We start from the raw sequence: 21,753 nt of genomic DNA, 5'->3' as shown, positions 1-21,753 counted from the left end.
AACGATGCCCACATCATGGCTACGCGGCATGAACCCAGTTCTCTATGGTGGCCCGAGGAGAGAATCAAATCGACCTTGAATGCCAAATATGTGATCAACCACCTTCCCGCAGGAACCAACACAAGGCTGTTTGATTCCCCGCGCTGGGGAGAGGGGCTGACCAGCGATACCTATTTGGACTGGATTCTCCTCAAGGCAGCACGTCTCTTCTTGATTCTCAGTGATATCGGGGTTCCGGAAAGGATCTTCGCGCTGGTGGATGAGTCTCTGGATGATGACAATCTACCCATTGCCGGAGATAAAGTTCATTTACTCCATCTCTCCTCGGATGGAGGAAGTTCTGCGCTAAATGCCAAATTTCTGCGGGCGCAATGGCGATTCCTTGTCCGAGGTATTGCCGAGGGCGAGCATGTAACATACACGGAGCAAGAAGGCGTCCCTGTGGAGGTGATGCGTGGTGGAAACGGTGCCGGGATGCAAGGTCGTGATAATGAAGTCGACAATATTGTGCTGGCGGGCTCAGTATGTCGCGTGTTGCTCCGATCAGAAGTCCAGATCGGTGTCGAACCGCACTTCTTCAAGACAGAGGAGGTGCTGGAGGAAATTCGATCATTGCGGCGCCTGGCTCATGAGCATCTCACTTCTGTATATGCTTCCTATTTCGTCGACGGCACAATCTGCACGCTCTTCACTGGCGCAACGGCAGAACGCACCTTGCACAGTTTCTTGACAGACGAGCCACAATCCTTCAAAAAGCTACCGAAAGAGCGCCGTCGAGAGATACTGATCAGTTGGCCGCACTGCTTAGTATCAGCATTGACTTGGCTGCACGCGCATGGCCAACCTCATGGTGCCATTTACCCTTCAAACATCCTTGTCGACCCTATGTTCCATATCAGCCTCGGTCAATTCCAGGCCCTCGACTCGCTTCTCGAACCACCCCGAGTCCACGAACTCGAGGCATATAACTACTCTCCCCCCGAGCGCTGGGTGCGAGCTACCACCCGGGTCCAGCAGCAGACTACTACACCAGCGCGCACGGAACTCCCATCTGGAAGCCGAACAGCGCGACGGAAACGGTCTACCCAGTTTACGCTGGCATCGCTGAATGAAAGCCCTCAATCTTCGCCTGACCTCCGACGACCGGATTCGGCCGCCTCCAAGGGAACTGTTATCCGCGTAGGGTTGCCTGTCTCATCATCACGGTCCTCTTTTGCGCACTCCACGTCTTCATCCTCGTCTTCAACATACTCAGGTATGAACGCCAACAACGAGGGATCACAACATCGCAGCTCCAGTCTGATGCAGAGACCCCGACCTCGTCTATCAATCGCGTCAATGACTTCATCAAACTCCTCTTCCTCGCCGACTTCTTCATCTTCTTCTTCATCCACCCCATCCTCTTGTGCCCCCGCAAGACAATGTACCAACACAGTCCTAAGTATCTGGAAATCAGAGCAAACAACCCCTCTCCCATCAGATATCTTCTCCCTCGCGGCCATAACCCTCGACATCCTCACACACCTCTGCAAGAGATCTCTATCATCATTCACATCCCACCGCAGCGCCCGCAATCGTACCGCCGGCCGGGGTGGTGGCATCGCCGACGCATCTTTCCATCTTCCGCGCAATGCCGTGCAGATCCAGTCCTGGGTTGCTTTGCTGGAAGGCGATTCCAAGAAACGTTGTCGTCGCAAGCGAGCCAGCGATAATGTCTTCTGGGCTGTTCCTAGCATGCTCTCCCTTGTTCGGTCGATGCTTCAATCAGAGCCGGAGGAAAGGCCGAGCGCTAGACAAGTGAGGAAGTATTTTGCGGATGTTATTAGTCAAATTCCTCCTGTGGATGGGGCAGATGGTGTATCTGTGCATTGTGTATCAGTGGCGGAATCTACGCCCCAGACGAAGAGAAAGGGAGGGAACAGCCATCCTGACAAAGAGAACAATATTGAGAAACACAATACTGCCCACGTCAAAGATATAGCGACTCTACCTTCCCCCATGTCAGAATTTGATTTCGGATTCTCTGGTGATTTGAGTGGCAGCGATGCAAATCTCAACCACGATCCAGCTGACTCTTCGCCTTTCGTGAAACAGGACCAGGTTCTAGTTGGATACCCGCCTGGTGGGCAGGACTCATGCGAGGATCTGGGTTACAATGTTACCGCAATGGGCAAGCTAAGCTGCCACGAGGAATGGGTTCATGAGAGAAAGTCGCCCGGTGTTGGCAGTTAAATGGCTTGATTTTTTTTTATCCATCAGCCACTGTTCTATATTAGCCTGTGGAACCACCACTATTCATTGGCTACTCGGTAGTTCTGAAGAGAAGATTCAATTTAACAACAAAGGCCCAGCATGTGAATACCATGCAGGACGAAAATATGTATATTGTACAGCAGGAAGAAAACAAAGTGATGGATGATACATAACGTGAAGCCAATGCGTGTACGCTTCATAACAAAAACCAGCTCAGTCATGTTGCCAGAACACAGAACCAAGGAACTGCCCTCTAGGTAGTCAAACCTGGTGTCTATCCTGTAATCATGGGAATGCATATTGATACAAGACGTTTCCCTTCATACCGCCCCCCCCAAAAGGAACATCGAACAAAATACTTCATCACTCATAGCAAGAAGGCTGCGAAGCCCACCAGGCTGGAGAAGAGAATAGAAAGGAAAACCATGCGGTCCAACTCTGGTGCACCATGGATCATCAATGCGCGGGCCGCGTTCGTCTTCGTGGCGCTGGCTCCAGTAGCAGAGGCTGTACCGACACCACTGCCACCCGAACTCGTTGCTTGCGCTGTGATGGAAGGTCCCTGGTACGTCTGTCCCAGTGTTGGCAGCTGCGAGTTGGGGTCGACATCCCAGACGCCCTTGGTGGAAGCAGGGCACGCGAGGGAACTGATCGAGGAGGCCGCGGCACGGTAGTCCGAGAGAGCGACGCCCGTCGGGTGCAGAGTCGCCCACTGGGACTTTAGGTTGGTAAAATCAGGCAACACCGGCGTCGGGATCCCCTGGCGCGTGAAGCCCCCTTCAACAAGGGTGTTTGTGGCCGGGGCGTTGGGATTCGACGGGCCGTAGCTGATCAAGCCGTAGTCATTCGCCTCCTCGATCCACTCGTAGATGATGGCGCCAGACCAGGTGTTCTCCATCTCCGGGCCAAAAATAGCCGATTGGTCATCGAAGGTGCGCGGCGGCGGGACGATGCAGCCGGTCTCAGAGAAGAAGATGGGGATCGGGTAGCCCGTCGCGTTTTTCTCCAGCATGTCGTAGCCCGACCCAGTGTAGCTGGAGTCGCCGCACCATTCGTAAGCATTCAGAGAGTAGAAATCCAGCCGGTCCGCGGCATTCTCTGCGCACGCCAGGTAGTTCTGGAGCATGGGCCGCAGAGTCGCAATATCGGCGGCGGAGTAACCGACAGGAATCTCGCGGTATCCCTTTTGATCCCGGTAGGCCTTGACGTCGCGGGCGGCAGCCAACACGTAAGGCGCAGCGACAGAGCCAGCGGGAGTCGTCAAGACCTCATTGCCGACGAAGACCCCGGCGGTGTTGTCATATTTGACGAACTCGTCGAGCACCTGTTGGAATCGATCCAACTGGGTCTGGTTCCAGTGCGGGTCCGTCTGGCGTGACCGTTAGCTCTCCACGGGCCAACCATGATTGGCGGGACGCCAGCAAACTGACCTGTTCAATCTGGGTGTCAAAGGTGTCGAGATCCACAAACAGATAGATGCCCGCATCGGCGAAAGCCGACATGCAGCCCTGGTGGTCGGCAGTCGGATCAACATGGTAGACCCGGATGGCGTTGGTCCCCAGCTCCGACATCAGGGCGATGTCGCGCTTGCATTGGGCCGTGTCGATCAGAGGATCATCGGGGGTGAGCTGATATGCAAGGCCTGGGCACCGTTAGCCGTGGTGGCCCAACCAGAATGGGTCCCCGTGCAGCGGTACCTTTCAGATAGTACTGCGTGCCGTCCTCATAGAAGAACTTTGACCCGACGGCTGAGATGGTCGGGACAGCGCCCACCGCCACCGTCTGCAGCGCCCCGAGCAGGAGCGACAGCGGGGCTGCCAAGAGGGCGGATGAAGACCGCATCGCAAGAATGGTGATGGGAAAGGTAGTCCGCCGAGAGTGGTTGAAGGGTGGTGACCCGGATGTACAATTGAAGAGCGAGAGAAAGAAGAAACACAACGAGTGACAGGAGGCAGGCAAAATAAACAAACACACGTCCAAAGAAGGAAAGAACGGATGGAGAGGACAGGAAAGGAGAGAAAGAACGCAGATTGGATCGTGACGATGGGGAAGGCGTGACCGACAGTTGAGATTTCTTGCTTGGCAGGGGTCCTAGCGTGTGGCCTGGCCCTCGTTGGCAATTTGGGGGACTCAGGGTCCATCGCGACGGGGGTGCCGCGGCCCACTGGGGTGTTGGTCCTGGCCCAGGGGGGATCTTGCAACTCCATGAAACACTGAAACGTTCTGCATCGCGGATCTGCGAACGTGTTGGGCACCTGAGCCCGACGATCGCTGTTGCAGGATCCGACGGCCACGTTGGCCCCGGCCACCACTTGCCACGGGGCAGACACGATTCAAATGGCATACAATCAAGAACCACCGTGCCAGTCCAGGCTTTCCGTTATCAACAGAATCCAAGTTCTGGTCGTTCCAGACTCTGCGCCGCCTCCACTCGATTTCCACCAGTCTGCCGCTCCCGCCAGTCAGCAGCCAGCATGGCAGTGTGTTCGTCAGCAGTGGGGCCCCAATCCATTGCGATCGGCTCTGGCTGGTTGGGAGATCTGCACGCACCCATGACGTTCTGCACAAGGGGGGAACGATATAATAATACCATCGCCGCATCCGGAAATGCTACGCAGAATATATTCGACCGCCCCCCCCCCAGCTATTCGGGCGGAATCCCCTAATCAACCTCCTTCCGACATGATCGGATCATTATTCCACGACATGTCCGACCTGCTCACCTCCCCGTTTCGCATCTCATCCCCCGATCTGGTCGAGTTGGAGCGCAATGAGGCCTTCCAGGCCATGCGCGACCAGCTGCACCGTCGGGACTGTGGCATGGAAGGGCCGAGCTTCTGCTCCATGCACCAACACGAGTGCACCGCCGACGACCAAGACGCCTTCCGCCTACATCGCGACATCATCCATACATTACTCGTCCCGCTCTTTCTGATCGACCACCAGGCCTCCCGGGTGGCCGCGCGCGCACTCCCGAGTCAAAAGGGCGCCGAGCCCGAACGGGCGTTCCGCGGAGAGGCCCGCAGTGCGTTCGCCTGGCTGCACTGCATTTTGACCGAGGAGGGAGACTGGTATCGCACGTCGCGTTGCCCGGCGTGTATCGTGCTGCACGTGCTGCACTCCGAACCGACCATCCGTTTTGTGGCAGTCGCCGCGCAGTTGGCCGGCCCCAGCACGGGCTTTGACTGCTGGCTCGAGGCCCTGGAGACGGCGGTGCGCGAAGATCCCTTCTGGGGCGACGCCTTCTGGCCCGACATTGAGCATCGTGCGGCGGGTCTGACGGAGGGCGTGCAGGAACTGGTGCGCCAGTGCCATGAGATCCGCACGTCCTTCGACTGTCCCACGCGTCCACCCCCGTCGCGGGCCAAGGCGCCGCTGTCGGGCTGCGATCGAGTCAACACGTCCACGTGCACCATTGCCTTGAAACCATCGAGCTTCGCCCGGAAACAGGTTCGCCTGACGCGCGAGGAGCAGCGCTATCGATCGTCCGTGGCATGGAACTACTCCCGCGATGCTCAGTTCCGGCCGTCGTTTAGCGACACGACCACCCAGTCCCGGCGGCGTTCCCTGACTTCGTGAGATGCGATCGGACCGGCTGTGACATGAACAAAGCCGCAGCTATTCGTCATTCTACATCCATCTACCGAGTACCAGCGACGGACCTCTGATCGCTCAAGCCACGACACTACTGTCGGGCAATGCTCCCGGATCCGGCCACGAAAGGACCAACGATCCTCTGACGGAAGAGCACCGCACCTCCAACGCTCTGAACCCGCTTCCCGATGGCCATCAACACATCCCATACCGGATGCCCGCGTCTATTCCACCTGCTACAAGCCGGGTATCCACCCGCTGCCAGCGGGATCGGGCCAGCCCCAATCACTATCCCCTCAGTGATGATGCCATGAGCTCCGAACCACGGACGAGGGAAGTTTCGTGCGCTTCCAGCTCCTTCTCGATAGGCCCGGAATGTCGCGGGGCCGTACCAAAGCACGAGGCATTCCTGTCATACGCAAGCACGCGATCTGATTCGCCCGCTCTGGAATGTTCCATATTTTGCTCAGCATCAAATCTTGCTCAGCATTGTAATTAAAAGCCTCCCAATATCAACGAGTTATACATTATACTAGCGAGTGCTGCATTGTGCGTAGAGCATCCGGAACCCGCCTCGTGGCGACACCCCGTTTTTATCTGAGACGCGCGGTGGAGCCACCCACGATGGCGTGGTAGCAGAACCAGATCGGGACCACCGTTGGAAATTGGAGGATGGCCCAACGTCTGTGTATCTTCGTCCGTTAATCTACGCTACTGCCAGTCAGTCCGAATTCGAAGACCCCGCGCGGGAGGACGGAGCCATCCGATGGCTGGACGAATCTGACAGGAAGTAGACGACGAATAATCCGGCCAGTCTCTATCCGGCAGACCTTGCAGGCTTGGGCCGGGGAGCGTAATTTAGTAAGATGGCCCCCGCCAGCAGTGTCAGTATCGTCATGGCTTGCCCCCTCCCCACGGTGGCGGCAAGGATGATGAGTCGATGAAAATCCCGTCCTTCTCCCCGGGGGGGAGCACCGGAAGCGGACAGGTACAGGGCACTTGGGATTTGGTGGTGGCGACCCGGGTGGGCGATGTACCGGGTACTCTGCATATTGGATCTCCTCTGGAGTGGTCCACAGTAATGAAAAAGAATCAGATTGATCGTGAATCCAGGTTCTGGGGCCTCAGGTAAATCACCCGATTCATCAACTCGATGCACGGGCGAGACTGAAATGATCGCCCCAGTGTGGGTCTGGCTGGCCAACGGGCGCATCTAGACGAGCACATTTTTAGCCTCGCAACAACACAACACCGCGGGGACCAGAGGATCCGAGGGGAGCAGAGAGCAGAGATACCAATCAGATCCGGGACAATTATCACCAGAATCCAAATCGGCCGGATCGCCATCATCGCCCAGGCAATAGTGCAGTTAATGACCGATGACTCCATGACCCTCGCTGCTGGGTCTAGAACGCCCGCCGCCCGCTGGGTCTGGATCCAGCCGGTACTGGGTACCTCGCCTGTCGCAGGGGCCCCCATAACAACTCCAAGTACCCAGTACTCGCCCTGCGCCCTCATGCCATCCGTCAATTTCCAGTCTTGCTTTTCCTTTCTTTTCTTCCTGGCATCATCCCGGTTTCTTCTCCTTCCTTTCTTCACTGCTTCCTTCCTCCCCTCCACCCCCCTCCACGCTCCTTCCCCTCCTCGACATCCTCCGCGGTCGCCTACCGTCGACTCGACGATACGCCCACTTCAACCAACGCCTTCGAATCCACCTGTTTGCTCTCGATTTGGTCGCTCCCGGCCACCGGTCTTATGTCCTCGGTCGTTTCCCTCCATCCACCTGACCAGCCTGACTGGATGAATCCTTCGCAGTGCAATGGACCGCGTTGGCCTCTTGCTCCCCTCTCAGACGATCGGGTCACGACCACGCCATCGCCCACAGCCGTGAACCTCAACCCCAGCTTCTCACAACCCAATATCCGTGACACCCAAGGCGGCAGCTCCAGCAGGCTGCGCCGGCGGGCCTCGCAAGGATCCCTTCGAACAAAACCCTCACCCGTCTCCCGTTTCCTGTCCAAAGGCAGCGTTGCCGTACACTTCCCTTCCTGGGAGCAGCACCGTTCAGGCTCTCCGGGTTCGCCATCGCGAACTCGGTCTACCGATTCCCGCCTTCGTCTGTCCACCACCGTCTCTCGCGGGCCGAGAACGGTATCCGGACAAACTTCCTCGTGGGAAGCTCGTTCTCGACCCTCGTCGTTCCAGTCGGACTATCCCTCCATACTACCGCTTACACCACCGGATGACGACGCCCCCGTGGCGTGGAATCCGCAGTCAAAAATTCTGCTGTTCGATACACACACACACCAAGATCCCGGTGCCATGCCCATGGTTGATGAAGATCCGAGTGTAGGGAGCTCCCCTGCAGTCGGGGCCCCAGACGGCCTCAGCAGCCCTTCGGATCAGCTCTCCCACGGCACCTCCAGCTCTGGAGGTAGCCCGGGCCCGCACGATGCAATGGATTGCCAACAGGACGTTGGGTCGTGGCTGGATCACGGCATCAATGTTACTGGTGAGTGTCTTAACATGTGAAACATGCACTAGCTCGATTCTAACCAACATCGTTTTAGTATCGTCACTGGGTGTCTCCAATCCTCGAGGCGAGGCTGTGAAGGTCGTTTCACAGACACTTCCATATCCGCGGACTTCAGACCAGTCGGTATCCCTGCCAAAAAATGACAGCCTTTTCTGCTCCATCGTCCAGTCCGTGCACAACCACCTTCAACCGGGCCACTCACCTTATATCAACGTCACCCACGCCGTCCCCGAACAATTCAGCCTTTCCAATCTGCCACATTCTCCACCTAGCACCCCCCGCTCTTCTGCTTCTGCCGACGATTACTTCAACGCCACCGTGTTCTCCAGTGCAGCCGTAGTATCGGCCTATCATGATTCCCGAGGGCCCCTGCAACCGCAACTCTCGCACGCTCCCATGCCGATTGTACCGCCACACAGTGTGCACATCTCGGTGTTGGAGAGATATCTCCCTCCACCGTCGGCACAGGAGTACCGAGATCTGTTCTGCCCAACCCGCCCATCCTTTCTCGTGGACCGACTCAGCGAGCTGTCGCCGAACGGCGGCTCGTTGCTCTTCGTCTATCCAACCAAGAAAGGCGCATCTACGTTCAAATCACAATACCTGGGCCCCATCCTCGACCCGCTCCTTCGCCAGATGGTTGTGGTCAACGAGCTATCAGCCGACGTGGGCCGCTACCTGGGCAAGCTCTCGACAGTATCCCAGATGGACGATTTCGCCACGATGAAAGCGAACATTGTCGCACTATGCGAAGCCCTCAGCTCGCCTGCCTCGCAATTCCAGGTGGCCGATGCAGGCCGCGGCAGCGCCGAGCTCGACCGCAGCCTCTGGGCAGAGTGGTTCATCCACCAAGAAAAAGCCCGCATGAAAGAGGTGCTCAGTCTGTACTGGCAGAACGGCCGCCGACTTCCAATGAGCAAGGCCATAACCACCGGCGGGTCCGGCGGCCACATGACCGATCAACAAGTCACCTCATCTATGCTGCTCAGCGAGATCTTCGACGGCATCCGACGGAGACCCTATGGCGAGGACAACGAGCCCCGCGATGGTGTCGAGTTGGGAGTCTTTATCATCCGCCGGACCCATTAAGAGCAAAACGCTCCTGGCTCTTTTTCACTTCTTCACTTCGTCCAACCCCCCCCCCCCCCCCCCCTTTCACAACTATATCGCTTTTAGTCTACCAGCCCTAGTGCAAAAAGATGGCATTGGACGCACGCACGGTGTCCCCGGTGTTGAGTTTTGATCTTTTTGGAGTGGCCATATAATGTTGCTCTGCTGTTTTTTTCCCTCCTGTTGTTAGCTTTCCTCTGGTCCGGAGGAAGAAAGGAGTATGGATACCCAGGATGGTAGTTATGATTTGACAGTGATTGATGAATCTCTCTGTCTTGATGATTGTTATAAATATAAACACGAATCATGTATAAAGGTTTTTCTATGGAACTTCAAAGTAGGTAATCCCCTCCAGGCCTGATAAGAATGTAGAGGCGACATTATATGTTGAGCTCCAGTCGATTGCGCGGGCAACGCATCATCGGGACCAACAATCCATTTCAAGAGAGATAGTAGACTGTCAAAACGGTCTTCTTATCGAGCAATATTATTCTTTTTTCTCGTGACTTGAGGTTGTTATTGCTTAGTACTACATAACTGGTGATCGCCCTATACCTCGGATAAACATGTACCCGAGTCTAAACCGTTTCTGGCACCCACTGCTTTTCGCCGTGTCGATTCCGCCTCAATCAACTCTGGCTCTTGCCTTGCGTGTCCTTGACTCTCATCTCGATGTGTTAGTACAGGAACGAGCTTCCTCCCAATCGTGACCTACTTTACATCCACCCTACACCACTCTGCACAGTTTCAGTCTTCCAATCCCCCATGGCATACTCACCCGGCCCCCCATCCCCAGGCGGAGGGCCTTCCTATCATGGCGGCCTATACTCGCGAGGCCGCTCCCCAAGTCCTACTGGAGGAGCCTCGGGCCCTCAATCAAAACGCGACAAGCGACGCACAGCACTACAGGAACGCCTGCAGGACCTGACAGCCTCCTTTGGCCAGAACCGCGACACGCAGTTCCGCCAGCAGCTCCATGCTCTGCAGTGCGACATGACGCTCATCAACAATGCAGACCCTTACCAGATAGGCCCCCTGCCCGACTCGGCGGATGATATCGCGCAGTTGATTGAGGAAACGGTTGGTGGCGGCAAGTTCGCTAAGGAGATGGCTAGTCTGTCCGGGACGTGGTACTCCAAATTCGTGCAGGAGGTGAATCGGGTCAAGGAGACGAAGGATTCGGAATTGACGGACGCTATGGTATGTTTTTTTATTTGTGATTGTGGAACTCGCTCACTGACAATCCTCCCTCTGTCTTTTAGAACCGCTACCAAAATTATCTCGACCGATACCGCCACGAATACGACTTCCGCGTGCATTTTGCCAAAGATGAATTCAACCAGCTTTCCTCGACTCTGCGTGAACGACTGATGCAGAACATATCGGGCAAACGGGCTCGTTTGATGCGTGAAAAGGAGCAACTCGATATCGCCGATACCAATGCACTGCTGCTGCACCCGAACCAGTTCAGCATCACCAACCCGGCCAGTCCCGGTGGAATCCATAGCAACCGCAAGACGCGACATACAAGGCACCGTGTTGAACTGGACGAACTGGGCAATGCCATCTCGGAGCTGAACAAGCGGAAGCGCAAGGCGCCTGAAGAAGAGGCTGGGTCGCCCGCGCGGGACGCGGGCGGAGCCACACCAGCAGATCGCTCCAAGACCGATATTTCGCAGCAACAGACGGCACCAGCCTACAGCATGAACTCGCTCTTCACGGACAAGGAACTCAGCGCGCACGCCAACCAGGCCCATGTGGCGACGGTCCACTTCTTCTCTACATCCAAGCGCGGAGAGCATGGGTCGGGCGCTGCTACAAACGGCAACAATACGGATGCCGAGGAGACCTCTGGCGCGGGTGATGGGACCGGGCACGAAGATAGCGGCACTCCAAGTGCTACAGATATGATCCGCACCGCGAGCCACAACTTCCATGCCACCCGGTCGACACGTGGAACCGCCGCTCACAGCGCCCTCAGCGCCCTGGCCGAGCTGGCAGACAAGCCCGCTACTCGACCCAGCCTGCCGTACCAGATGCTGTCCAACTACCACGCACGGCCAACCGGCAATGCCCCTCCGCTGACTTCGCTGATGACCGAGGAGGTGGACGATGACTGCTCGCGCATGGACCGGGTTCACTCCAAACCCGCCGGCTGGATCGATTCCAGCCTGCTCGAGCTGGTCGTTGCGCCCCCGCCGTCGCAGCCCCCCAATGGGCATGCACCGAGCTCCAACCGCTTCAATATGCTGCACCCGGACTTTGGTCCCACAATGGGTGTCCAGCTGTATCCCTCACGGGGGACTCAGAACATCGAGATGTTCCCGTCGGCAGTAATGGAGCGCGAGCGCAGCAGCAAACGGACCAAAAATCAGTAGAGCCCTGCGTCTATCTGTTTATTTGGCATATAGATGGATGTATGTTAGGTGTGGGCGCTGACTTATGCTACTGAGGTTACTTCTACTCGGTGTATGGCTTTTTTTTACCCCCTCGGGGAGGATGGCGTTTGGAGGATGGGCGGAATTGGTTGTTTATTCCCTCGCCCAGCGTGGATGTGTTTCTGCTGGGCTGTAATTAGCTAGCGCCATTATTTCTTTTCCATTCGAGTATGTTCTGATTACTTTCCATTCTCCATTTGACCTAATTGTAAAGAAATCCGGGGAACAGCAAGTATAGGTACGATGACGCCACCGATGCTTGATAATCATGTTTGCCGCCTTCCCGTTGGACTGGGGATCTGGGACGAATGGTGTGATCGCCGCCTCGGTGTTTGAATGGATCAATCAGTCCTCGTCTCCTCACGGCGAGATGACAAATGCCGGATGATGCGATGCTGCTCACTAATTGCCCCGACTGACGGATTGTATGACTTGCGAGAGATATTTAAGCACGCGATCTGCTTCTTATCCATATACCAACACATCAGTCTATACTCTCCTCCATCATGGCGACCACAACTACTGCCACCACCACTACTTCCCTCTCCGCAACCTCATCCTCCTACATTCCCCGAGGACCAACATCCGCCACGATCACCTTCTACGGCCCTCCCGCAGACAATTCCGCGCCGTTCAACTACGTCGAAACCCCACCTGCCGGCCAGCCTCAACGCAACTATTCCGAAGTCGAACATGAAGTCTCCCTCAATGACATCCGCGGTTCAGAGACGTCCTATAATCTCGACAAGGACTCCTTTGCAGCACTCCAGAATGTCCCCAGCGCAGCAACATACTCCACCTTCGACTCGGACGCCGCTGTCCGCGAAATCTACTACCCGGAAGTGGAATCCCTGCTCAAATCGCTGCCCGGCGTCCACAAGGTCGTCCTCTTCGATCATACCATCCGCCGCGCGAAACCCGGTGCCCCGCGGCAGCCGGTCACTCGCGCGCATGTCGACCAGACCCCCCGCGCGGCCGCTGACCGCGTCAAGCTACATATCCCCGACGAGAAAGAGGCCGAAGCCCTGCTCGCTGGCCGGTACCGCATCATAAACGTCTGGCGCCCGCTCGACGATCACGATCTTCCCGTGCAATCTGCCCCGCTGGGGTTTGCCTCTGCGGCTTCAGTCGACGGGAACGATCTCGTCCCCATTCAGCATCGGTATCCGAATCGGACTGGCGAGACCATGGGCGTTAAGCATAATCCGGCTCAGAACTGGTTCTACTGGTCTGGTATGACAGGCAATGAAAGGTTGCTGCTTAAGTGCTCCGACTCGGCAGGTCTAAAGGATCAGAATATCGCGCAGTGGGTGCCACATACTGCGTTTTGGGACCCGAGGACCCCTGAGGGTGCTAGGCCTAGGGAGAGCATTGAGGTTAGGGCTTTGGTTTTTGGATGATTAGTTTGCGATATGGTCTTTTATTTGCATTATGAGAGAACGTTTGCTATAATAATATTTGTTTTATGATGAAATGATATTCGAGTTCCGATGCAGTTTAAATAAGGTCTGGAGCACTTGCGCTAGAGAACTATACAAAACCAACTATAGCACAATTTGATAACAGATAACCCCGGGGTTTGGCGATCTGCTTGCTCCACTCCCACTACCACTCTCACGCAACATACTCAAAGAGACGACTTTACCTTGTTTTTCTGTCCCCGCTTATGTTCGAACACTAGACATGAATGCCTGATCGTTGCAATCAGATCCCCATCATCATCAATCATTTGCACATGCATGTCAAAGCGGCCGTTCTGTAGCTTGTGCATCTTGGTACGATTCAAGATCCATTCCTTTCGGCCGGCCGGATCAGCGCGGAAATCAAAATCCATACTAATGGTCGGATATTCATAATTCAAAACAGCCTTCAGAGCACTCTCTTGGTAGTTCATGTGGATTGCAGGGATCTGGACTTGTCAATTCGTCGTTCACAATGTGCCGGAAATTCAAGAGTGAACACGTACGAGGTCCGCCATGAGCCCGAGATGTTCCAAACGAAAATTGTCGCCAGAGTCGAGCTTCCCCCATTGGTCGCGCGCATTGCGCCCACGACTGGGGCTCCACATGAGGCTGTCACCATCCTTGGGATTGTAGTATCGAATCGCCGAGGTCGGCGGGTTAATATGGTAGAAGAAAGCGTTGGTCCAGCGGGCGCAGTCATGTTCCCGGTCCGGAGTCGGAATTGGGGGGAGTTTCATGGAGATTCCAGTGTTGTTATTCAAGTCACCCATCGTGAAGAGTGCAAGACTGTTCGGAGCTAGGCTGACCGGGTCGGACGAGACGAGCTCGGCTTGGATGGTGGAAAGTCGTTTGCTCAGCTTGATGTCTGTGAAGCGGACGTGAAAGACACCCGGTGGAGTGAGCTGTAAATATTGCAGGTGCATCTGGATAGGATCTGGCTGGTTTAGATCTCCATGATAGGCACGAAAATAGGTACGACTTCCAGCAATGAGCAAGGCGGCGATGTATCCACCATGCAAGCAATGACCGCGGTCATCTAGGACATCATTCGGTGTCAATGTCACGAGGTAAATAAAATATGTGGCACGCCAATCATACGTGGAGTGCACCAATCCCTTGGAGCAAACCCGGAGTAATGCCCCCTCTGTCCATCAATTGGTTTAAGGGCGATGGCCTCATCAAAGCTGGTGCGCGCGTATCCAATGTCCTGCCAGTCGGGCGTCACGTCTGGGTGCGAATTGGGGAGATGAGAATTTGCCATATTAACTATTTGGTTAATGGATGATGCTTGATATTTCGAAAGCGAAGATTGTCATTACTGAATTATGGTTTAACTTGCATAATGGAGAAAGTTGATTTGTAAGTCACATTTAAAATTCCGCAATGCCGTCATAACGGGTTAATCAGCCAACTCTTAAGCTTTAATAGCTCCGAATGTAGTCTTAGAAATGATTACTTACGCCAATCTTAATGTAGTTTCGAGTTCGGGCCTAGAAAGAAAGCGTGAGTGTCTTGTTGGTTGGGTGGGGACCCTGTTTTAGAATTCTACCGTACACCTTGTGGATGAACATAAAAAGATTATTGAGAATTCCCATGCTAGATTTCGGAGCCGATCAAGGTAGTTAGAGAATAATGTGGAGCCAGAAGGCGAAAAGAAATCCCCGAAGCTGAATGTTGCGGACCCGGAATAAAATGCTGGCAACAACAGACAATATTCCGAATCCCACTCCACTTATCATGGAATTTTTCAGTAAACGATGCGCATGGTCGGTATTCAAATAAAAAATCCTTAAGTCGCAATTAAAAAGAAATTAATAAAAAGGTACGCCTATGATGAGGGTTTCGATGACCCATAGATAACCCTTTGCGTTGTATCAAAACTATCCATCATGTCGATCCACCGCTCAAACACATGGACCAACATCCCAGACAGCATATCAATATCCCAATTGAAGAAAACACAATGTTGAAAACACTCCTCCCGATAAAGTAATCTACGAAGAAGCCCTTACGGGGAGAACCGCGACTTACGGATCATTCCATCGCCAGATTCGTCGAACAGCTTATAGTCTGCGTCACGATCTATCGATCCAACCAGGAGATATTGTGTCAATCTCTGGATTCAGCTCCATTGAGTACATTCTGACTGCTCATGCCGTCTGGTGGACCGGTGGCATTGTGAGCCCAATCAACAACAGTCTCCATCCCGATGAGTTATCTCGGGCTATCGATCTTGTCAAGCCAAGATGTCTAGTGATTGACAAGACCCTCTATGAAAAGATTCATTCATGTAATTACGAAGACCTCAAATCACTGCCAAACCTTCAACACATTCAAGATATTCACGATAGGAGAACCGACCGGCGCAAAATGGCCACCTTTACCAATCAACTACTCGCCCTCCATCGACGAAGAACCCGAGCTGCGGAATCCTATCCGGCCCCATACCTTCAATCCCAAGAAAGCTTGCGCAGCGATCCTACTTTCAAGTGGAGCAACCGGCATGTCAAAAGCAGTCATGCTCTCGCACTACAACCTCGTCGCCCCCTGCTTCCAGCTCCGAGAGGATAATCCACAGAACTGGCGTGGAAGTCAACGAGAGATATTCTTTCCGCCCTTATCACATATCTATGCGCTGTACGTCTGCTTCACGATGGGTCTGTGGCTGGGTGCATATGTCTGTCTTATGCCCCGGTTTGACCTGGAGCCCTATTGTCGCCTGCTCAAGGACAGGAAAGCTACGCTCGCGAGAGTCTTGCCTTCCATCTCGAGGATGTTGGCTGAGAGCCCTGTTGTACGTCAGTACAAGTATCCATCCTTGGAGTATTTCAGTTGCTCTGCTGCACCGTTGCATGTACGTGAAAATGTCCATTTGAGTGGCATTGTCCGACTAAGCCAACTAACACGGTCGGTCTATTTTAGGAATAAACGGCAACAAAACTCAGCGAGGCTTTTCCGGGGGGTTGTCCTGTGTCAGAGTAGGTTGGAATGTAGTTCGATTACGATGGGCACTTGGATACTAATAATATATTCGCAGCATATGGATGTACTGAGCTATCTGGACCATGTGTTCAGAGTGGAGTGCGTGATAGAGGGCTTCCACTCTCTGCTTCTGGCACTGTGATTGCAAACAGTGAGATCCGATTCTTGGGTCTGGATGGTAAAGATGTCGGGGCACGAGGACCTGGTGAGATTGCCTGTAGAGCCCCAAATGTTATGATGTGAGCTCGACCTACTCCACAATAAAGAACTATTACCATTCTGACTGTTTGAACAGGGGCTACAAAGACAATCCAGAAGAGACAGCAAAAGCCATGTTTGAAGATGGATGGCTCCGCACCGGAGACTTGGGATACATGGACGAGAAGGGATACCTGTACATCTATGATCGTTTGAAAGAAATGATCAAGTATAAGGGGTACGCCGCCTGAAACACACTGACTTTCAGAAATTCTAACAATACCACAGATTTCAGGTTTCGCCATCTGAGTTGGAGAACATTATCATTCAGCATCCCTTGGTACATGAGGCTGCTGTAATCGGCGCTTGGAGCTCCACGGAAGACACGGAGATACCTCAGGCATTTGTGGTATTGAAGAATGCACAAGGTAATGCTCAAGGGGTTGCGAAGGATGTCTCGGATTTTGTGTCAACTAAGGTTTCTAACTACCAAAAGTTGAGGGGGGGGGGGGGGGGTTGTTATAATTGATGGATTGCCTAGGAATCCCACTGGCAAGGTGCTGAAGAAGGTATTGAAAGAATACAGGAGCAAACCACAGGATGAAAGCCAGATGCCGGTTGCCAAGCTGTGAAGGTGTACCACCCTAGACAGCGCTATATACGTACAAGGTGCATTTCCTCTAAAATAGCTATATCACTGCGATTAAAAACAGATGCAAGTTTATTCGGGCGGGATTGTTCAACACTAATGTGTCTATTAGAGGAAAGCGTAAATTGTTTACAGTTCATTAGTCTACAGAGGCAATTAACTGAGTCAAGCAGTACCTACCTATCCAAGTCTATGTAGAACAGCTCTAACTCTCAATCGTGCATAAATCTCATCTACCTGAGCATGCAGGACTAATGCATGAAGACGAATAAAAGTATCTGCTGCCACGGAAATATGTTTAGCACAGTCAATTAAACCTGCAAGGTAAATGCATGAGAATAGGAGTCTTCCTAGCCATTTGCCTAGTCAAGCTCCGACGAACTTGTGGTTAACGCGTATCTTCCATAAACAGTGCCGGGTCTCTCAATGTCAGCTTTTAATGCCTAGTCTGTCGGGCCTAAAGAAGTCATGTATACAGACGAATTTGCTCAGTTGCACTAATTGTATGCTAATTGAAAGAGACTCGCCCTTCTTTAGTTCAATATTTTTCTCCCTAGTCTCCTTTCTGAAACCCATCAGACGCGACCTTGATTATAGTTTGCGTTGACCTATAAGCCTTGCGTATGCTACCTTCATTCGATAAAGGGAAGATCGTTCGCTTCAAAATTCTGGAGCTCCGAATAGAATTCTTTCATAGTTAGACGCTTCGACTGTTCGCAGGTGGTTTTGCCAACGAGTGTTAAGAATTCGTCATATCCTTCGAGATCAAATAAATCTTCCAGAGTTTCTTTGACATTAGTTGGGCTTCGAGGTTTCGACAGGATGCTAGTCAAACGACGCTGGTATATTCGTTCTTGGAGTCGAGGGACACCAGCATATAGAAGGCTTAGCCCTGCATTTTCAACATCCCCTGCAAACTCTTCGTTTGCTCTTATGTTCCCTTGTGGAGATTAGCAAGGTGAGATTTTTATGGCTTGCACTATAAGTGATTTGGGTCTTACTTGGTTTCCGACCATAATCGGTCGAAAAATCCCAATCAATAATCTTCCACTGGTCAGGCTGAAAAGTCGACATCAAGTTACCCAGGTGGGCATCCTTATGGGCAATTCCTAGGTCATGGGCATAGTCCAATCCCTTCACGAATTGCTGCATCATGATAAGACGGTTGAAGAGCCTATATTGGGGATCATGCCTCGCTCGTGCAGCGTTATACCTCCTCAACATAGATGCCGCATCCTTATACAGTTTCTCCATAACGACGATTGACCCGTTCTCCGAATTGTCCCCGCAGTAATCCTCATCTGCAGGAACCAAGAGAGCCTTGTACACACGGGGAACGGTTTTGCTCGGTTCGAGCATTTCCATTATATGCACGCTTTTGTATGCAAGCGACAAATACGAGTCTTTTGCAACGAGATCATACTGGACTGCTTCATTTCCGACGGGATTCCCACCCCAGCTTCGGCTTGCTGTGTTCTTGCCGACTGCTCGCGGCCTGTTGAATGTCAACAGTGAGGCTTGCAATATCGTCGCCGCGCCTCCGGCATTAATTTTCTTGCCGACTTTGACGATTCCTTTTGGTAAAGAATTTTCGTTTGAACCAAATGCATAGATTGTGTTGCCGTGTGAATCTGGACCTATAAGCCACCCTTTCGCATATAGATCCGGACTGCTCCCTCGCTTAACAAGAGGGCTCCGGTCAAGTTCATCTTGTCGGCTGAGTGCATAGAGCAGCTCTGTTTCGGTATTAGGTCGGGAGGGAAGTGCTAGATCAAGATCGGAGGTAGGAGCGCCGTAGGCAAGAGTGATAAAAATAAAGTAGAGAAATCCCAAGTTCATAGTCCAAAAGATACTAAAGCTGTAGAGACCCCCTTTCGATGGCATTTTGAACATAGTCAGACTGCTCGGAAGGCTTATAAAACTCACGAACATGTCATGTCATGCCAGACAGAATGTATAACCTCGAGCATCTAGTTGAATCGCGGCCTTAAAATAGATGTTAAGGGGCTATAAGGGGCCGTTGGGAAGTAACCTTCCTAGAGGATGAGATTACGCCCCGATAGTGGGTTGAGTTTGGCATTTTTGGGGCCGTGTATTTTACGCCTAGCTCAGACGCCCCCATGTACTCTGCTCCACGTCAGCTGGACTGAGAGGAAGATCTGAACCGAGAAGGTTAGGGCTCCGTGAAAGACACCCATCTATGAGAACAGGATCTTGTTTTGCGGCGCCAGTGATGTTCAACGTTGATTGAATGCCATCAGCTCCTGGATAGACAATATCATGTATTACGAAAGGACCGATGGTCTCAGTCCTGAATTTGCAAAATGTTACCAGAATCGAAAGTTTGAGGGTGAAGATCAGGGGAGAATACTTGTGCCAAATCCTCTAGTTCACATCGATTCGTTTGAGCGTCTAGTAACCAAAACGGTGACGGCGAGCGGGCAGAAAGGCGATGCTGTATAGGTTTGTGAATAAACCGGTTCGTAAGGTCAGAAGTCACCTGAATTTTTGGTTTTTGAATTCTTCTTTGTTGTTTCTTTTCTGTACTTTTCTGGAAGGCGCGCTGTCACAAGCTGATAGCTAGGCTCTATCGCATTCAATTATCTGTACGAATTTTTTTGTTCTGTCTAGGTCGCATCCGTTGTTACCTAGTAAACAACCTTTTGAAAAAGCTGCCAGCTCACTGACGGCGCCAATGGTTAAAGTGGCTGATGTTTTCCGGAAGTGGCCCGCATCGGATGGAGCACCAGATGAAGTCTAAGCAGTTTAAAGAGCAAACGATGATTTTTAAAATGGAACATACAATCATGATTTGGATGCACACAAATACTGTAATGCTCATAAGTACTTCCATAGCGCCATATCTTCCCTATGCTGTCCAGTATATAAGCCCAATACGTGCTTCGTCTTCTTCCATCTTTATCGCGAGAAATGCGATACCAGAATCAAATTCAAGTTAAGCAGAACCAATAGAATCGCTTCTTCATACTTAAATCGGTGCTTCCACTGCTTTTGCCGAGCACAGTTTGGGACTCGCGTACCCAGATCGTTGCAGAAGTCGCACTTTTCCCAGGCCATTCAAATCATTATTTGGGGCGGATAACTATATTTCTGTGTTTAATTTATTAATGTACCGATACGCGCTTCCTCCACGACTTGCGAAATTGATGCCGCTCATCATCCTGCTGTCTATTGCGCATAAGGAGAAAGCATTGGTGGGCTTTTTTCTCATCACTCAAAGCTTGGACCTTAGCCGGGTTGGTAAAATAGTCATCAGTATTTGGAATCTAGAATGGTCTGGTTTTGTGTCCGTATCCGTGATCTAAATGAACACCAGTAGACCTTGATAAGAGTAACTCAAAATTAGAGATATCACGTACTTGTGTTAGCCATAGCTCCTGCTCTGAGTTCCATGCTTTCTGGCACCGAGTAAGCTCTTTCATAGCAAGTTTCAACTGCTGCTCTTGCTCCTGTGTCCAGCGGTATTGGCTTCGGACGATATTTGCCCAACTGACAGCGCGAAATAGCCGGGACCGAGCTGACGGATCGAGGTTGATGCCAGGTGGTAGCGATTGTGATTTATCCTCAAAATCACCCTCCTCTTCTGGGATTGAGTTGACATCCAACTCAATGTGCTTGAAATTGTCTATGCCTGGAAAGAGGCCCGTGTTCGTGCCGAGTCCCGATTTCACCGCTAGATGCGCGGTGTTGGAGACATCACATTCTAGGGCAGGGCTGCTGGTCTGAATATCACGACTATCGAAGTTCATGTCGGCATGGTCGCTATTATCGTCGAAGAACTCGATCTCCTTCTCTTTTGTATTAGACGTTGACAATCTTTGTTTCCATCGAAGTGGGAAAAGGAGCGCGCGTTGAATGGCGGTAGAAATGGACATGATAGCACTGCTGCAGCGTCGAGGGTATTGAGAGGAAGAATAATTCACAAAACTCTAAAGAGAGCTTTTGGATCTGTAGTGCCTTTGGCAGCTTTTAAATCCCGGGTTGGTTGCCACAAGGGCAGTCCTTGCATGTCAACCTAGGGTGACAACGACAAAATCGAGCATCCATGAACTTGCGCAAGAGTGGGGGTTGTAGACCCGACATGCATCGTCTAGATGGAGTCCACATCTTTTGCTTGGCTGACCGCGCGAGAATAACGAGGAGTCAGAGCCTATGGCTGGGTTTGCAGGGATGCTGGCTGCAATGTCGGTCGAGACTGCGAGAATGCATCCAATTAAGATACCCCTACTAACTCAAGAGAAAAGTGGTCAGACGGGCTTGGGCCGAGTGCCGGATATTTTCTCGAGACCCACGGCTCCACCAGGTCTTGCAGTTCACAGACCAACAGTTGGCTTAAAGAGTGATGAAAGGAACTGGAGTTGTTTGGTCAAGGCGTATACTGTCCGCCCCGAAAAGCTTCGGGGAAACAAGAAATCTCAATGCAGAACCAGGTCATTTTGGACCACATATTATCATACGCTGAGCAAATATCCAAGTCTTACGGGTGCGTGCAGTGAGGCCCAAAATACT

At 52.6% G+C, this 21,753-nt stretch overlaps 12 protein-coding genes across 12 annotated transcripts; 6 read left to right on the top strand and 6 right to left on the bottom strand.

Moving 5' to 3' along the window:
* Positions 1–15: 15 nt before the first annotated feature.
* Positions 16–2,232, top strand: N7510_002041 (protein kinase domain-containing protein; the record flags this gene model as incomplete). Its single annotated transcript, XM_056973968.1, has 1 exon — positions 16–2,232. One exon carries the CDS (start codon positions 16–18, stop codon positions 2,230–2,232), a length of 2,217 nt encoding a protein of 738 aa, XP_056839085.1.
* A 388-nt stretch (positions 2,233–2,620) lies between these two features.
* On the bottom strand, positions 2,621–4,095 carry gel6 (putative 1,3-beta-glucanosyltransferase; the record flags this gene model as incomplete). Its single annotated transcript, XM_056973967.1, has 3 exons — positions 2,621–3,622; positions 3,684–3,895; positions 3,951–4,095. The coding sequence occupies 3 exons, from the start codon at positions 4,093–4,095 to the stop codon at positions 2,621–2,623; spliced, it is 1,359 nt and encodes a 452-aa protein (XP_056839084.1).
* Positions 4,096–4,383: 288 nt separating this feature from the next.
* On the bottom strand, positions 4,384–4,854 carry N7510_002039 (uncharacterized protein; the record flags this gene model as incomplete). Its single annotated transcript, XM_056973966.1, has 1 exon — positions 4,384–4,854. The coding sequence occupies one exon, from the start codon at positions 4,852–4,854 to the stop codon at positions 4,384–4,386; it is 471 nt and encodes a 156-aa protein (XP_056839083.1).
* Positions 4,855–4,935: 81 nt separating this feature from the next.
* N7510_002038 (uncharacterized protein) lies at positions 4,936–5,832 on the top strand (the record flags this gene model as incomplete). The annotated part of the gene is made up of 1 exon (XM_056973965.1): positions 4,936–5,832. One exon carries the CDS (start codon positions 4,936–4,938, stop codon positions 5,830–5,832), a length of 897 nt encoding a protein of 298 aa, XP_056839082.1.
* Positions 5,833–6,664: 832 nt separating this feature from the next.
* Positions 6,665–6,898, bottom strand: N7510_002037 (uncharacterized protein; the record flags this gene model as incomplete). The annotated part of the gene is made up of 1 exon (XM_056973964.1): positions 6,665–6,898. One exon carries the CDS (start codon positions 6,896–6,898, stop codon positions 6,665–6,667), a length of 234 nt encoding a protein of 77 aa, XP_056839081.1.
* Positions 6,899–7,602: 704 nt separating this feature from the next.
* On the top strand, positions 7,603–9,472 carry N7510_002036 (uncharacterized protein; the record flags this gene model as incomplete). Its single annotated transcript, XM_056973963.1, has 2 exons — positions 7,603–8,365; positions 8,418–9,472. 2 exons carry the CDS (start codon positions 7,603–7,605, stop codon positions 9,470–9,472), a joined length of 1,818 nt encoding a protein of 605 aa, XP_056839080.1.
* Positions 9,473–10,258: 786 nt separating this feature from the next.
* Positions 10,259–11,871, top strand: N7510_002035 (Sds3 domain-containing protein; the record flags this gene model as incomplete). Its single annotated transcript, XM_056973962.1, has 2 exons — positions 10,259–10,693; positions 10,756–11,871. The coding sequence occupies 2 exons, from the start codon at positions 10,259–10,261 to the stop codon at positions 11,869–11,871; spliced, it is 1,551 nt and encodes a 516-aa protein (XP_056839079.1).
* A 566-nt stretch (positions 11,872–12,437) lies between these two features.
* N7510_002034 (putative methyltransferase) lies at positions 12,438–13,331 on the top strand (the record flags this gene model as incomplete). The annotated part of the gene is made up of 1 exon (XM_056973961.1): positions 12,438–13,331. One exon carries the CDS (start codon positions 12,438–12,440, stop codon positions 13,329–13,331), a length of 894 nt encoding a protein of 297 aa, XP_056839078.1.
* Positions 13,332–13,558: 227 nt separating this feature from the next.
* On the bottom strand, positions 13,559–14,655 carry N7510_002033 (thioesterase family protein; the record flags this gene model as incomplete). Its single annotated transcript, XM_056973960.1, has 3 exons — positions 13,559–13,840; positions 13,898–14,430; positions 14,493–14,655. The coding sequence occupies 3 exons, from the start codon at positions 14,653–14,655 to the stop codon at positions 13,559–13,561; spliced, it is 978 nt and encodes a 325-aa protein (XP_056839077.1).
* A 731-nt stretch (positions 14,656–15,386) lies between these two features.
* On the top strand, positions 15,387–17,103 carry N7510_002032 (uncharacterized protein; the record flags this gene model as incomplete). Its single annotated transcript, XM_056973959.1, has 5 exons — positions 15,387–15,647; positions 15,733–16,305; positions 16,389–16,581; positions 16,692–16,812; positions 16,863–17,103. Coding segments are annotated over 5 exons (1,389 nt in total), but the record flags the coding sequence as incomplete, so codon positions are not given.
* Positions 17,104–17,855: 752 nt separating this feature from the next.
* Positions 17,856–19,107, bottom strand: N7510_002031 (kinase-like protein; the record flags this gene model as incomplete). The annotated part of the gene is made up of 2 exons (XM_056973958.1): positions 17,856–18,142; positions 18,225–19,107. 2 exons carry the CDS (start codon positions 19,105–19,107, stop codon positions 17,856–17,858), a joined length of 1,170 nt encoding a protein of 389 aa, XP_056839075.1.
* A 1,241-nt stretch (positions 19,108–20,348) lies between these two features.
* On the bottom strand, positions 20,349–21,119 carry N7510_002030 (uncharacterized protein; the record flags this gene model as incomplete). Its single annotated transcript, XM_056973957.1, has 2 exons — positions 20,349–20,510; positions 20,604–21,119. The coding sequence occupies 2 exons, from the start codon at positions 21,117–21,119 to the stop codon at positions 20,349–20,351; spliced, it is 678 nt and encodes a 225-aa protein (XP_056839074.1).
* Between the last annotated feature and the right edge of the window lie 634 nt (positions 21,120–21,753).

This window comes from Penicillium lagena, assembly GCF_028827675.1.
Source record: "Penicillium lagena strain IBT 129212 chromosome Unknown utg000001l_segment0_segment0, whole genome shotgun sequence".
NCBI lineage: Eukaryota > Fungi > Ascomycota > Eurotiomycetes > Eurotiales > Aspergillaceae > Penicillium > Penicillium lagena.
This window is presented reverse-complemented; position numbering and strand designations above follow the sequence as displayed.